This window comes from Hesperophylax consimilis, chromosome 19 (assembly GCF_061612785.1).
Source record: "Hesperophylax consimilis isolate HC1 chromosome 19, BYU_Hcon_1.0, whole genome shotgun sequence".
NCBI classification, from domain to species: Eukaryota; Metazoa; Arthropoda; class Insecta; order Trichoptera; family Limnephilidae; genus Hesperophylax; species Hesperophylax consimilis.
In genome coordinates this window covers 22102661-22119527 of record NC_142854.1, presented here as the reverse complement: position 1 = coordinate 22119527, position 16867 = coordinate 22102661, and the positions used below count along the sequence as shown (strand labels likewise).

At 40.7% G+C, this 16867-nt stretch overlaps 1 protein-coding gene across 1 annotated transcript; it reads left to right on the top strand.

Annotated features, from left to right (window-relative positions):
• Positions 1–625: 625 nt before the first annotated feature.
• LOC149414999 (uncharacterized) lies at positions 626–15833 on the top strand. Its single transcript, XM_089642972.1, has 3 exons — positions 626–640; positions 3458–3514; positions 5994–15833. The coding sequence occupies exons 1-3, from the start codon at positions 626–628 to the stop codon at positions 15831–15833; spliced, it is 9912 nt and encodes a 3303-aa protein (XP_089499098.1).
• The last annotated feature ends 1034 nt before the right edge of the window (positions 15834–16867 follow it).

Genomic DNA, 16867 nt, shown 5'->3' with positions numbered 1-16867 from the left:
CTCATTAAAATAAGTGGCGTTAAAATGTGTTATTAGTGCAGCTTTATACTTTACAAGGGACGTAATTAAGAGTATCTGCGATTTTAGCATAAAATTTTCAAAGTTTGTGCAATCTATTTATAACCGAGTTATGTCCCAAGACTGTGGTATAATTGTCACAATAATACATACTAGAGGACCTTGATTTAACTGATATAAATACTAACTTTATAAAGAATATTTCAAGTAATTTACTCCGTAGATAGCATAAGCAATAGATTCAAGGCGTAATAGCCATCCCAATGCAAAGAACCACGGATCAGTACTACTACTTGTATTTAGGTGTCGAATGGTCCAATATATTATTTTCCAAAAAGAAAACTTAGGTAACCGAAAATTTGAAATATGAACAGTTCAAAAAGCAATTTAACCTTCTGAAATTTGATTTTGAATGACATATGTACCCTTATAATATGTGTATATTTAATCTACACTATCTCAATATAAATTTTTTAAATAAATCTTTGTCTATTGTGAATATACTAACTCTCTAAAATTGTATATATTGAATTACGTTTGTAGTTATTTAGTAAGACTTTGATTACTGTTTACACATCGCCTTTTAAGAGCAAGCTTCAAGTCAAAAATGTGTAAATTCTTGGTATACCTTATATTGTAGGTAATATGCATTCAAATTGCTTGACAAACGGAGTCAAGAAACGTACGATTTCAAGCACAAAACTGGTTTTTACTAATTATGTAAATAATTTTATAAGAAAGCAAAAAAGTTATTCAAGTGAAACTGTCACAGATAATCTTAGCTATAATTCTGTATTTTTTTAAATTAGTTTCCTTTATGAGTTCATACATTTCTATTGAAAAAATATTTTTTTTAGTAGTTTACATTTATATTTTTTATTCAGTATTTTATTTATTTATTTATATTCTATTCAAACGAAACGATAGGAAAACCTTCAATTTATCTAAAAAATATTTTTTCGTATTCATAATGTACACCAATTCGTTATAAAGATTAATTAAAATAGTGATTTGGCATTAAGCACGAGTTATGGAGTAGTAGAATAACTAGGAATTTTTAAAAATTTATTTTGCATACTGTTATAATTTGAAATCTTGTATTATTTTGTAATAAAAAATATGCTTGTATTAAATATATAAATCTTCCGGAAAAAATTCTAGAAGTCATATTGAAAACCATATCAAAATCCGTTGCGTAGATTAGAAAAACTAACTATTTGTGAGATATTTAATTTAAATTAGTTTAATTAAACATAATTTCCATTTTATTTATATAAATAATTTGTCACGTAAAATTATAAAATCAGCACGGATAAAGCTCCCTGAGAGGCTCACACTGCCAAAAAATATTTTACAAAAAAAAACTTTTAATGTGTCAATAAAAAATGGTATGGTTACAAATAAACAAAAACAGCATTAAAATATCAAAAATCTCAACAAAATAATATATAATTTGTAACTAGTTAGTAATAAATACTTACCAGTAGACTTCGAAATTGACAAAGTAAAAAAAAAATCGATTGTAAATGTACCGCAAGCTTTGTGAATGAACTGGACAGCGAATGAGAAATAAAATAAAACGAAATGACGTTGGATTATCAATGAAAGGTTGTGGGAAGTTATAGGATGTTGTTTGCATGAATGAAACGAAGCTATTGAATTATATACCACGTCTTAAGTTAGTGCCCTATATAAAAGTTTCGTACAACTAGATAGCAATTGCAGTAATAATAAATGGACATTTCAGGATCAGATAATATAATATTATAAGAAAGATTAAGGCGATCTGGTAGGCAATACTAATTTATGACCATTTGGTTATGCAAGTGCGATATCGAAAACATTTTTATTTTTTTTGTTTTATGTTATTTTTTTTACATTTATCCTGTAATTGTAAAAATTTATTAATTTATCATTGAAGATGAATCTAAACAAAACATGCAACAGAATAAGAAATAGAAAAATTAAAATGGTATCGGTCTCAGTTGGGAATCGAAGTCGGGATTCTAGCTTTAATTCCGAGCTGTAACTGTTATGTTTTTATTTTCTATGTCTTATTCTCTTTGATGATTTATTACATTGACGGGATTAAACTTAAAAAAAGTTAGTTAAAAATTTAATTATTTTATCATTGAAGACTGTAATAATGACTCTCAAACGAAAAATGTGAATTAGAAGAGATAGAAAAAGATTCAGTTGCATAAAGGAAGTGACGCAGGACCTATTCCTTGTCGGGGAAGTGCTCTGACCACTGAGCTAATTCAATCATTTCAATTAAGGTAATTTTTAACTGTATCCTTAAGGAATGAACGCATAATAAAGAATACTGATTTGACAAGAATTCAAGCTATCCTGTGATTTTGGCTAGTCTAAAAATACAAAATAACACCAAAGGAAAATACAAACAAGCATAAGATCTTTAATGAAAATAGCAGTAGAGAATTTAAATAAGCAGAGAGAAATAAAGCAAACAGATAAAAATACAAGATACTAGTAAAAATGCAAAAAACCAGAAAGAGTTAAATCAAATAGAATAACGGAATACAAGCGAGCAGAAAAGAATATTATAAAGAATAATATCAGAGAATAATAAAAATAAGTGGAATAAAATAAAAATTAATGGCAGATAAAAAAACAAGCAAGCAGAAGATAATATAAGGTAACAGTACAGAGGAGAAAACAAGCAAGAAGTAGAGAATACAAAATAAGAGCAAAAGAAAAAACAAGCAAATTATAAAACAAGGTAACAACGGAGGAAAAAACATGCAAGTAGAAGAGAATGCAAGATAACAGTAGAAGAGAAAATAAGTAAGTAGAATAGAATACAAGCTAATAGCAGAGGAGAAAAAAAGCAAGTGGAAGAGAATACAAGGCAATAACATAAGGGAAAACAAGCAAGTAGAAGAGAATACGAGGTAACAGCGGAGAAAAAAGGAACCAAGAAGAAGAGAATACAAGATAACAGCAAAGGAGAATCAAAATAGTAATTTATACCTTCGTTATTGCTTGAATTTTCTCGTAATAGAAGATAAAATAGTAGAAATAGCTTTGTTATTGTTTTATACTTTAAAACTGTAGCAGAACAACAAAGTTTACCTCTTTATCCAATGGTTCTCAATCACTGATAAAAAGCAATAAATTATTGGTTTTCGTTGTCAATGAAATGCATATCAATATAGTCCCAAATGGGTGTGATAAATGATAAGGAACCATCCAGGTAAAGTATAAATACCCTTGAGAACCATCAGTGGTTATGTGAAGAAAAGTGTGATTAGTAGTGAAGCAACTTACTTCTGCAAAGAGAGAAGAAACACATTTACGTGATGGGTGAGTGAAATTAATTTAAACATTTAAAGAGTGAAATAAACTTGTTAATAATTTAGCGATATAATATATATAAATATTTGATTATTTATACATAAATTATTAATTTTCAAAGAACAAATCAACCCGAAAGAACAAAGTTTTTTATACTACAAATCATATATTTTTATTAATATATCAGATTTAACAATACATATTTATAATTTTTTTGTTTGACTGAGGATTGAACCCTCATCTCCAGGGACTGACTAAAATTAGTGAACCGCACCTATCATTTAAGCCCAATCCTGATTGGATGGTGAATTTTTATAATGTCAAATATGATTTAAGATTTTCACGGCCAAAAGTATTTTTGTTATTTGTTTTTAGGGTGTTATGCCGTGATGCGCTAACTCCTTCTTTATAGTGTCATCCAATTTCAGAGAAATGCGTTTGAAATCGCATGTGCCACCAAAAGTAAATAGAATTTATTGTCATCGACAACGAGCCCGTCTGCCGAGTATCAACTCCAAGATTCCACTTCATTCATTATTTATACACTCATTCAAGAAAACAAAATCGAAATTCTAGTTGATTTACTAAAACAAGAGCTAATCAATTTTGTGTTTATTATCATCGTTAGAAAATGTGTTTGCGTTTACGTTCATCGTAAGAAAATGTGTTTGTGTTTATTATCATCGTTAGAAAATGTGTTTGTGGTTATTATCATCGTTAGAAAATGTGTTTTTATTTATGATCATCGTAAGAAAATGTGTTTAAGTTTATTTTCATCGCAAGAAAATGTGTTTTTATAAATCGATTAAATTATAAATAACTGTATTTGGTCTGACTTCGTCCGGTACGATTGTGAGAAAACGAATCGTACCAAACGAGGTAAAATTATATAAATATAATTATCATTTTTTTTTATTCTCCAAAAAAAAAATTATATCGTTATAATGAAGATATTTTTAGTTTATTTTAATGTCTACGAATAAATTTTCTCTAAAGATTTAAATTGTGCCATTTTCGATTTGCCGCCAAAACAACATGTTCGTTTTTATTCGCGAATTTGTGAAACCTTTGTGACAGACTATCTGACATTTGCGTTATCTGTGTCATAATGGAATTGTAGCCAGTTGGAACTGTTTCGGAGTGTGCGGTTTTAAATCAATAATTATGAAGGAAAATATTAAAATTAAATGTTTTTATTAGTTTTTTTTACGGTAATTATAATCAGAAAAATAAATCTTCCACACGTTAAACGGTTCATGGTTTACGAAAATACCGCATGGAGAAGAAATGTGTTTTAAGTTATAAAAAAAGATAGGTAATACGAAAGTAATAAAAATACTATGTTACATTTATTATACCCGATTAGGTGTTTTATGGAACATAGAAAAATATATATAAATATATAAAAAGTGCATGTAAGAAAAAAGGCATTTTGTGGATCAGTTATGTGGGGAAGTAAGTTAGCTAAGAGCTTCACAGATTCACTCATAGAGGGCAGTGCATCGAGCTTGCTTGGAAGTCCGCAAGATGGCAGCTAGTAGTCAGTAGTCGCCAGGGCCAGTGGGAAAGCTCCCAGACAAACTTACTGTTCCAGATCTCACTTAGCCATCTTCTACTTAGGTCGACTATCGAGTCACCATTGTAATACGCGAATTATATAATAAATCCGAGATTTAACACAAAGAACTTTTTATTCAGTAGAACTATTAGTGGGAAAAAAACAAGTTACAAATATTCTAGGATAACAATTATGAATACGCTTTAAATTTTTTAAATAATGTTTTTCTGTCCAATTTTTAAAATAATTTTCTAAATGTAACATATTACACATTACATTTATTAAAGTTACTTACTGTGCGCCAGCGAGATTGCTTATTTGTTCAAACAAACAATATTAGTGAGAAACATTCCTTTATATAAGTCTTTTTTTGCTATATCATAAAATATAAAAATGAATAAAAATCGCCGCATATTAATGAAATCATATTTTTTATGAAAAATATAAAGAAAATTGAAATTTCCTCAAAAAATGTTTATTTCTAATAAAAAAAGTACAGCGATATTATTTAAAAAAAACGATATTATGCATTCCAGTATAAACGCAAGTCGTAATTTAAATTGAAAACGGCGTTAGGAGTACACTCATAAACCATTCTCGACTTATAAATAATAAAGAAAGCTGAAAAAATAAAAGATCCTACAAATTTTAAAATGCGTCCTTTATACTTGCAGATAAAATATTTATCGTGGTGGTAGGGATATTCCTACTTGGAACATCCCAAGCGAGAGGACCACCTGGTTCATGTGATCCAAACGCACCACCGGCAAACTGTCCGGTTCACGACCCCGAAGGCCCAGCAATACACCTACCACATCAGAGTGACTGCAACCAATTCTATGAATGTGACTGGGGAGTGGCCTATCTTAAAAAGTGTCCAGGAGTCCTTCATTTTAACCCCGTTTTGGAAGTTTGCGACTATCCTGAAGATGCTGGATGTCAGTGCGAAACAGGAACAACAGCAGCACCGGCCGCATCATCAACCGATGCCACATCTCCAACTCCAACACCAACTACAACGAGAGTTCCATCGACCTGCAAGCCATCTGCTGGAACTCCGGCTTGCCCTGTGCATGATCCTACTGGATTAGCCGTCCACCTGCCCCACGAGAATGACTGCACCAAGTTCTACAAGTGCGACTGGGGAGTTGCCTACCTGTTTAACTGCTCAGCTGGACTTCACTTCAACCCAATTCTTGAAGTTTGTGACTGGCCTAAAGATGCTGGATGCGCGTGCTCTGAAATCACTATATCTACTGAACCTACAACTACAACTACAGAACAAATTCATACGGCGCCTACTACACCACAAGTTCCAGTGATCTGCAACCCGTCTGCTGGAAAACCGGTTTGCCCTGTCCATGATCCCACTGGATTAGCCGTCCACCTGCCTCACGAGAATGACTGCACCAAGTTCTACAAGTGCGACTGGGGAGTTGCCTACCTGTTTAACTGCTCAGCTGGACTTCACTTCAACCCAATTCTTGAAGTTTGTGACTGGCCTAAAGATGCTGGATGTGCGTGCTCTGAAATCACTATATCTACTGAACCTACAACTACAACTACAGAACAAATTCATACGGCGCCTACTACACCACAAGTTCCAGTGATCTGCAACCCGTCTGCTGGAAAACCGGTTTGCCCTGTCCATGATCCCACTGGATTAGCCGTCCACCTGCCTCACGAGAATGACTGCACCAAGTTCTACAAGTGCGACTGGGGAGTTGCCTACCTGTTTAACTGCTCAGCTGGACTTCACTTCAACCCAATTCTTGAAGTTTGTGACTGGCCTAAAGATGCTGGATGCGCGTGCTCTGAAATCACTATATCTACTGAACCTACAACTACAACTACAGAACAAATTCATACGGCGCCTACTACACCACTAGTTCCAGTGATCTGCAACCCGTCTGCTGGAAAACCGGTTTGCCCTGTCCATGATCCCACTGGATTAGCCGTTCACCTGCCTCACGAGAATGACTGCACCAAGTTCTACAAGTGCGACTGGGGAGTTGCCTACCTGTTTAACTGCTCAGCTGGACTTCACTTCAACCCAATTCTTGAAGTTTGTGACTGGCCTAAAGATGCTGGATGCGCGTGCTCTGAAATCACTATATCTACTGAACCTACAACTACAACTACAGAACAAATTCATACGGCGCCTACTACACCACAAGTTCCAGTGATCTGCAACCCGTCTGCTGGAAAACCGGTTTGCCCTGTCCATGATCCCACTGGATTAGCCGTTCACCTGCCTCACGAGAATGACTGCACCAAGTTCTACAAGTGCGACTGGGGAGTTGCCTACCTGTTTAACTGCTCAGCTGGACTTCACTTCAACCCAATTCTTGAAGTTTGTGACTGGCCTAAAGATGCTGGATGCGCGTGCTCTGAAATCACTATATCTACTGAACCTACAACTACAACTACAGAACAAATTCATACGGCGCCTACTACACCACAAGTTCCAGTGATCTGCAACCCGTCTGCTGGAAAACCGGTTTGCCCTGTCCATGATCCCACTGGATTAGCCGTCCACCTGCCTCACGAGAATGACTGCACCAAGTTCTACAAGTGCGACTGGGGAGTTGCCTACCTGTTTAACTGCTCAGCTGGACTTCACTTCAACCCAATTCTTGAAGTTTGTGACTGGCCTAAAGATGCTGGATGCGCCTGCTCTGAAATCACTATATCTACGAAACCTACAACTACAACTACAGAAGAAACTATTACGACGCCTACTACACCACAAGTTCCAGTGATCTGCAACCCGTCTGCTGGAAAACCGGTTTGCCCTGTCCATGATCCCACTGGATTAGCCGTCCACCTGCCTCACGAGAATGACTGCACCAAGTTCTACAAGTGCGACTGGGGAGTTGCCTACCTGTTTAACTGCTCAGCTGGACTTCACTTCAACCCAATTCTTGAAGTTTGTGACTGGCCTAAAGATGCTGGATGCGCGTGCTCTGAAATCACTATATCTACGAAACCTACAACTACAACTACAGAAGAAACTATTACGACGCCTACTACAACACAAGTTCCAGTGATCTGCAACCCGTTTGCTGGAAAACCGGTTTGCCCTGTCCATGATCCCACTGGATTAGCCGTCCACCTGCCTCACGAGAATGACTGCACCAAGTTCTACAAGTGCGACTGGGGAGTTGCCTACCTGTTTAACTGCTCAGCTGGACTTCACTTCAACCCAATTCTTGAAGTTTGTGACTGGCCTAAAGATGCTGGATGCGCGTGCTCTGAAATCACTATATCTACTGAACCTACAACTACAACTACAGAACAAATTCATACGGCGCCTACTACACCACAAGTTCCAGTGATCTGCAACCCGTCTGCTGGAAAACCGGTTTGCCCTGTCCATGATCCCACTGGATTAGCCGTCCACCTGCCTCACGAGAATGACTGCACCAAGTTCTACAAGTGCGACTGGGGAGTTGCCTACCTGTTTAACTGCTCAGCTGGACTTCACTTCAACCCAATTCTTGAAGTTTGTGACTGGCCTAAAGATGCTGGATGCGCCTGCTCTGAAATCACTATATCTACGAAACCTACAACTACAACTACAGAAGAAACTATTACGACGCCTACTACACCACAAGTTCCAGTGATCTGCAACCCGTCTGCTGGAAAACCGGTTTGCCCTGCCCATGATCCCACTGGATTAGCCGTCCACCTGCCTCACGAAAATGACTGCACCAAGTTCTACAAGTGCGACTGGGGAGTTGCCTACCTGTTTAACTGCTCAGCTGGACTTCACTTCAACCCAATTCTTGAAGTTTGTGACTGGCCTAAAGATGCTGGATGCGCCTGCTCTGAAATCACTATATCTACGAAACCTACAACTACAGAAGAAACTATTACGACGCCTACTACACCACAAGTTCCAGTGATCTGCAACCCGTCTGCTGGAAAACCGGTTTGCCCTGTCCATGATCCCACTGGATTAGCCGTCCACCTGCCTCACGAGAATGACTGCACCAAGTTCTACAAGTGCGACTGGGGAGTTGCCTACCTGTTTAACTGCTCAGCTGGACTTCACTTCAACCCAATTCTTGAAGTTTGTGACTGGCCTAAAGATGCTGGATGCGCGTGCTCTGAAATCACTATATCTACGAAACCTACAACTACAACTACAGAAGAAACTATTACGACGCCTACTACAACACAAGTTCCAGTGATCTGCAACCCGTCTGCTGGAAAACCGGTTTGCCCTGTCCATGATCCCACTGGATTAGCCGTCCACCTGCCTCACGAGAATGACTGCACCAAGTTCTACAAGTGCGACTGGGGAGTTGCCTACCTGTTTAACTGCTCAGCTGGACTTCACTTCAACCCAATTCTTGAAGTTTGTGACTGGCCTAAAGATGCTGGATGCGCGTGCTCTGAAATCACTATATCTACTGAACCTACAACTACAACTACAGAAGAAACTATTACGACGCCTACTACACCACAAGTTCCAGTGATCTGCAACCCGTCTGCTGGAAAACCGGTTTGCCCTGTCCATGATCCCACTGGATTAGCCGTCCACCTGCCTCACGAGAATGACTGCACCAAGTTCTACAAGTGCGACTGGGGAGTTGCCTACCTGTTTAACTGCTCAGCTGGACTTCACTTCAACCCAATTCTTGAAGTTTGTGACTGGCCTAAAGATGCTGGATGCGCCTGCTCTGAAATCACTATATCTACGAAACCTACAACTACAACTACAGAAGAAACTATTACGACGCCTACTACACCACAAGTTCCAGTGATCTGCAACCCGTCTGCTGGAAAACCGGTTTGCCCTGTCCATGATCCCACTGGATTAGCCGTCCACCTGCCTCACGAAAATGACTGCACCAAGTTCTACAAGTGCGACTGGGGAGTTGCCTACCTGTTTAACTGCTCAGTTGGACTTCACTTCAACCCAATTCTTGAAGTTTGTGACTGGCCTAAAGATGCTGGATGCGCGTGCTTTGAAATCACTACAACTACAGAAGAAACTATTTCGACGCCTACTACAACACAAGTTCCAGTGATCTGCAACCCGTCAGCTGGAAAACCGGTTTGCCCTGTCCATGATCCCACTGGATTAGCCGTCCACCTGCCTCACGAGAATGACTGCACCAAGTTCTACAAGTGCGACTGGGGAGTTGCCTACCTGTTTAATTGCTCAGGTGGACTTCACTTCAACCCAATTCTTGAAGTTTGTGACTGGCCTAAAGATGCTGGATGCGCGTGCTCTGAAATCACTACAACTACAGAAGAAACTATTTCGACGCCTACTACAACACAAGTTCCGGTGATCTGCAACCCGTCTGCTGGAAAACCGGTTTGCCCTGTCCATGATCCCACTGGATTTGCCGTCCACCTGCCTCACGAGAATGACTGCACCAAGTTCTACAAGTGCGACTGGGAAGTTGCCTACCTGTTTAATTGCTCAGGTGGACTTCACTTCAACCCAATTCTTGAAGTTTGTGACTGGCCTAAAGATGCTGGATGCGCGTGCTCTGAAATCACTACAACTACAGAAGAAACTATTTCGACGCCTACTACAACACAAGTTCCGGTGATCTGCAACCCGTCTGCTGGAAAACCGGTTTGCCCTGTCCATGATCCCACTGGATTAGCCGTCCACCTGCCTCACGAGAATGACTGCACCAAGTTCTACAAGTGCGACTGGGGAGTTGCCTACCTGTTTAATTGCTCAGGTGGACTTCACTTCAACCCAATTCTTGAAGTTTGTGACTGGCCTAAAGATGCTGGATGCGCGTGCTCTGAAATCACTACAACTACAGAAGAAACTATTTCGACGCCTACTACAACACAAGTTCCAGTGATCTGCAACCCGTCTGCTGGAAAACCGGTTTGCCCTGTCCATGATCCCACTGGATTAGCCGTCCACCTGCCTCACGAGAATGACTGCACCAAGTTCTACAAGTGCGACTGGGGAGTTGCCTACCTGTTTAATTGCTCAGGTGGACTTCACTTCAACCCAATTCTTGAAGTTTGTGACTGGCCTAAAGATGCTGGATGCGCGTGCTCTGAAATTACTACAACTACAGAAGAAACTATTTCGACGCCTACTACAACACAAGTTCCGGTGATCTGCAACCCGTCTGCTGGAAAACCGGTTTGCCCTGTCCATGATCCCACTGGATTAGCCGTCCACCTGCCTCACGAGAATGACTGCACCAAGTTCTACAAGTGCGACTGGGGAGTTGCCTACCTGTTTAACTGCTCAGCTGGACTTCACTTCAACCCAATTCTTGAAGTTTGTGACTGGCCTAAAGATGCTGGATGCGCGTGCTCTGAAATCACTATATCTACTGAACCTACAACTACAACTACAGAAGAAACTATTACGACGCCTACTACACCACAAGTTCCAGTGATCTGCAACCCGTCTGCTGGAAAACCGGTTTGCCCTGTCCATGATCCCACTGGATTAGCCGTCCACCTGCCTCACGAGAATGACTGCACCAAGTTCTACAAGTGCGACTGGGGAGTTGCCTACCTGTTTAACTGCTCAGCTGGACTTCACTTCAACCCAATTCTTGAAGTTTGTGACTGGCCTAAAGATGCTGGATGCGCCTGCTCTGAAATCACTATATCTACGAAACCTACAACTACAACTACAGAAGAAACTATTACGACGCCTACTACACCACAAGTTCCAGTGATCTGCAACCCGTCTGCTGGAAAACCGGTTTGCCCTGTCCATGATCCCACTGGATTAGCCGTCCACCTGCCTCACGAGAATGACTGCACCAAGTTCTACAAGTGCGACTGGGAAGTTGCCTACCTGTTTAATTGCTCAGGTGGACTTCACTTCAACCCAATTCTTGAAGTTTGTGACTGGCCTAAAGATGCTGGATGCGCGTGCTCTGAAATCACTACAACTACAGAAGAAACTATTTCGACGCCTACTACAACACAAGTTCCGGTGATCTGCAACCCGTCTGCTGGAAAACCGGTTTGCCCTGTCCATGATCCCACTGGATTAGCCGTCCACCTGCCTCACGAGAATGACTGCACCAAGTTCTACAAGTGCGACTGGGGAGTTGCCTACCTGTTTAATTGCTCAGGTGGACTTCACTTCAACCCAATTCTTGAAGTTTGTGACTGGCCTAAAGATGCTGGATGCGCGTGCTCTGAAATCACTACAACTACAGAAGAAACTATTTCGACGCCTACTACAACACAAGTTCCAGTGATCTGCAACCCGTCTGCTGGAAAACCGGTTTGCCCTGTCCATGATCCCACTGGATTAGCCGTCCACCTGCCTCACGAGAATGACTGCACCAAGTTCTACAAGTGCGACTGGGGAGTTGCCTACCTGTTTAATTGCTCAGGTGGACTTCACTTCAACCCAATTCTTGAAGTTTGTGACTGGCCTAAAGATGCTGGATGCGCCTGCTCTGAAATCACTATATCTACGAAACCTACAACTACAACTACAGAAGAAACTATTACGACGCCTACTACACCACAAGTTCCAGTGATCTGCAACCCGTCTGCTGGAAAACCGGTTTGCCCTGTCCATGATCCCACTGGATTAGCCGTCCACCTGCCTCACGAGAATGACTGCACCAAGTTCTACAAGTGCGACTGGGGAGTTGCCTACCTGTTTAATTGCTCAGGTGGACTTCACTTCAACCCAATTCTTGAAGTTTGTGACTGGCCTAAAGATGCTGGATGCGCGTGCTCTGAAATCACTACAACTACAGAAGAAACTATTTCGACGCCTACTACAACACAAGTTCCAGTGATCTGCAACCCGTCTGCTGGAAAACCGGTTTGCCCTGTCCATGATCCCACTGGATTAGCCGTCCACCTGCCTCACGAGAATGACTGCACCAAGTTCTACAAGTGCGACTGGGGAGTTGCCTACCTGTTTAATTGCTCAGGTGGACTTCACTTCAACCCAATTCTTGAAGTTTGTGACTGGCCTAAAGATGCTGGATGCGCGTGCTCTGAAATTACTACAACTACAGAAGAAACTATTTCGACGCATACTACAACACAAGTTCCGGTGATCTGCAACCCGTCTGCTGGAAAACCGGTTTGCCCTGTCCATGATCCCACTGGATTAGCCGTCCACCTGCCTCACGAGAATGACTGCACCAAGTTCTACAAGTGCGACTGGGGAGTTGCCTACCTGTTTAATTGCTCAGGTGGACTTCACTTCAACCCAATTCTTGAAGTTTGTGACTGGCCTAAAGATGCTGGATGCGCGTGCTCTGAAATTACTACAACTACAGAAGAAACTATTTCGACGCATACTACAACACAAGTTCCGGTGATCTGCAACCCGTCTGCTGGAAAACCGGTTTGCCCTGTCCATGATCCCACTGGATTAGCCGTCCACCTGCCTCACGAGAATGACTGCACCAAGTTCTACAAGTGCGACTGGGGAGTTGCCTACCTGTTTAATTGCTCAGGTGGACTTCACTTCAACCCAATTCTTGAAGTTTGTGACTGGCCTAAAGATGCTGGATGCGCGTGCTCTGAAATCACTACAACTACAGAAGAAACTATTTCGACGCCTACTACAACACAAGTTCCAGTGATCTGCAACCCGTCTGCTGGAAAACCGGTTTGCCCTGTCCATGATCCCACTGGATTAGCCGTCCACCTGCCTCACGAGAATGACTGCACCAAGTTCTACAAGTGCGACTGGGGAGTTGCCTACCTGTTTAATTGCTCAGGTGGACTTCACTTCAACCCAATTCTTGAAGTTTGTGACTGGCCTAAAGATGCTGGATGCGCGTGCTCTGAAATCACTACAACTACAGAAGAAACTATTTCGACGCCTACTACAACACAAGTTCCGGTGATCTGCAACCCGTCTGCTGGAAAACCGGTTTGCCCTGTCCATGATCCCACTGGATTTGCCGTCCACCTGCCTCACGAGAATGACTGCACCAAGTTCTACAAGTGCGACTGGGGAGTTGCCTACCTGTTTAATTGCTCAGGTGGACTTCACTTCAACCCAATTCTTGAAGTTTGTGACTGGCCTAAAGATGCTGGATGCGCGTGCTCTGAAATTACTACAACTACAGAAGAAACTATTTCGACGCATACTACAACACAAGTTCCGGTGATCTGCAACCCGTCTGCTGGAAAACCGGTTTGCCCTGTCCATGATCCCACTGGATTAGCCGTCCACCTGCCTCACGAGAATGACTGCACCAAGTTCTACAAGTGCGACTGGGGAGTTGCCTACCTGTTTAATTGCTCAGGTGGACTTCACTTCAACCCAATTCTTGAAGTTTGTGACTGGCCTAAAGATGCTGGATGCGCGTGCTCTGAAATCACTACAACTACAGAAGAAACTATTTCGACGCCTACTACAACACAAGTTCCAGTGATCTGCAACCCGTCTGCTGGAAAACCGGTTTGCCCTGTCCATGATCCCACTGGATTAGCCGTCCACCTGCCTCACGAGAATGACTGCACCAAGTTCTACAAGTGCGACTGGGGAGTTGCCTACCTGTTTAATTGCTCAGGTGGACTTCACTTCAACCCAATTCTTGAAGTTTGTGACTGGCCTAAAGATGCTGGATGCGCGTGCTCTGAAATCACTACAACTACAGAAGAAACTATTTCGACGCCTACTACAACACAAGTTCCGGTGATCTGCAACCCGTCTGCTGGAAAACCGGTTTGCCCTGTCCATGATCCCACTGGATTAGCCGTCCACCTGCCTCACGAGAATGACTGCACCAAGTTCTACAAGTGCGACTGGGGAGTTGCCTACCTGTTTAATTGCTCAGGTGGACTTCACTTCAACCCAATTCTTGAAGTTTGTGACTGGCCTAAAGATGCTGGATGCGCGTGCTCTGAAATTACTACAACTACAGAAGAAACTATTTCGACGCATACTACAACACAAGTTCCGGTGATCTGCAACCCGTCTGCTGGAAAACCGGTTTGCCCTGTCCATGATCCCACTGGATTAGCCGTCCACCTGCCTCACGAGAATGACTGCACCAAGTTCTACAAGTGCGACTGGGGAGTTGCCTACCTGTTTAATTGCTCAGGTGGACTTCACTTCAACCCAATTCTTGAAGTTTGTGACTGGCCTAAAGATGCTGGATGCGCGTGCTCTGAAATCACTACAACTACAGAAGAAACTATTTCGACGCCTACTACAACACAAGTTCCAGTGATCTGCAACCCGTCTGCTGGAAAACCGGTTTGCCCTGTCCATGATCCCACTGGATTAGCCGTCCACCTGCCTCACGAGAATGACTGCACCAAGTTCTACAAGTGCGACTGGGGAGTTGCCTACCTGTTTAATTGCTCAGGTGGACTTCACTTCAACCCAATTCTTGAAGTTTGTGACTGGCCTAAAGATGCTGGATGCGCGTGCTCTGAAATCACTACAACTACAGAAGAAACTATTTCGACGCCTACTACAACACAAGTTCCGGTGATCTGCAACCCGTCTGCTGGAAAACCGGTTTGCCCTGTCCATGATCCCACTGGATTAGCCGTCCACCTGCCTCACGAGAATGACTGCACCAAGTTCTACAAGTGCGACTGGGGAGTTGCCTACCTGTTTAATTGCTCAGCTGGACTTCACTTCAACCCAATTCTTGAAGTTTGTGACTGGCCTAAAGATGCTGGGTGCGCGTGCTCTGGAATCTCGACACCTGTTGAACCTGAAACTACAACTACAGAACAAACTACTACGACCTCCAGTACAACACCAGCTACAGGGATCTGCGACATAAATGCTGGACCACCGGCTTGCCCTGTGCATGATCCGACTGGACTAGCCGTCCATTTGCCTCACGAGAATGACTGCACCAAGTTCTACGAGTGTGACTGGGGAGTACCGTACCTGCTAAGCTGTCCCAGTGGTCTTCACTTTAATCCAATTCTACAAGTTTGTGTCTGGCCCGAGATCGCTGGATGTGATTGTGCATAGTGTATCGCTTATATTCCATTTTTTTTATCCACTTAGCTATCTTGCAAAATTATCTTTGTGCAAATTAGCATAACTGTTACATACTTGCAGTTTTTATTTCTTGTTTAAAATGTTATTTGTTTTTTCTTTTATAAAAAGTATCTTTCTTGCTGTTTTAATAACTAATGGAAGGTTTTTATTTGCCTAATATTTGGTTTTTTTTTATAATTGCCATATTTTTATTACTTTTCTTCGAAATAAAATAATTTTAAATCTTTCATAAAAGTTTTATTGAAATTTTTCTCTTTTCTCCTTGCCCATCTTTCAATTTCAAAGTTTCTTCCTACTCCTCGTATATTGTTATCATGTTTTATTTTATTTTTATATTTAATATATTATGCCTTGGTCCAATCAACTCTACAATATGGTGTCATTAGTTGTGGATCCACATACAAAACTAACCTTACTCCAATAGAAGTGGTACAAAGGTTAATTATTAAAATAATATTAAGAAAACCTTCCGATTACCCAACGGATCGATTATTCGAAGAATTTCAAGTGCCTTCATTTAAAGATCTTTATACTAAAAATGCATTAATTCAAATCATAAAATTAAAAGACAAGTACCAATTTCTAACTGAAAACCGTACTCAACTTAAATATATTTTTCCATGCCCAAAATTAAACACTTTCTTTGCACAAAATTATTACACTTACCGGGCGAGAATTTTTTTCAATCGACTACCTGAAGAAATTAGAAACATTAATGATAACATCCAAATAATAAACACTGTGAAAAAATATTTTAAAGACACACTTACAAAAAATAAAAATGTTTTCAATTGAATTAATCTTAAGAATAACTCATCTTAATTAGTTTCCTTAAGTAACATTCCATTCTTCAAATAAGTTTAAAATCATTTTATTTTTCATTACTTACATACTGTAATAAAACAATGTACACTAAGGTTGAGTGAATTTTTTTTTTGAAAATTTCGAAATCGACATTAAGGTGTCGTGACTCTAACCTTGTTTTTATTAATCCGTCTCGCCTC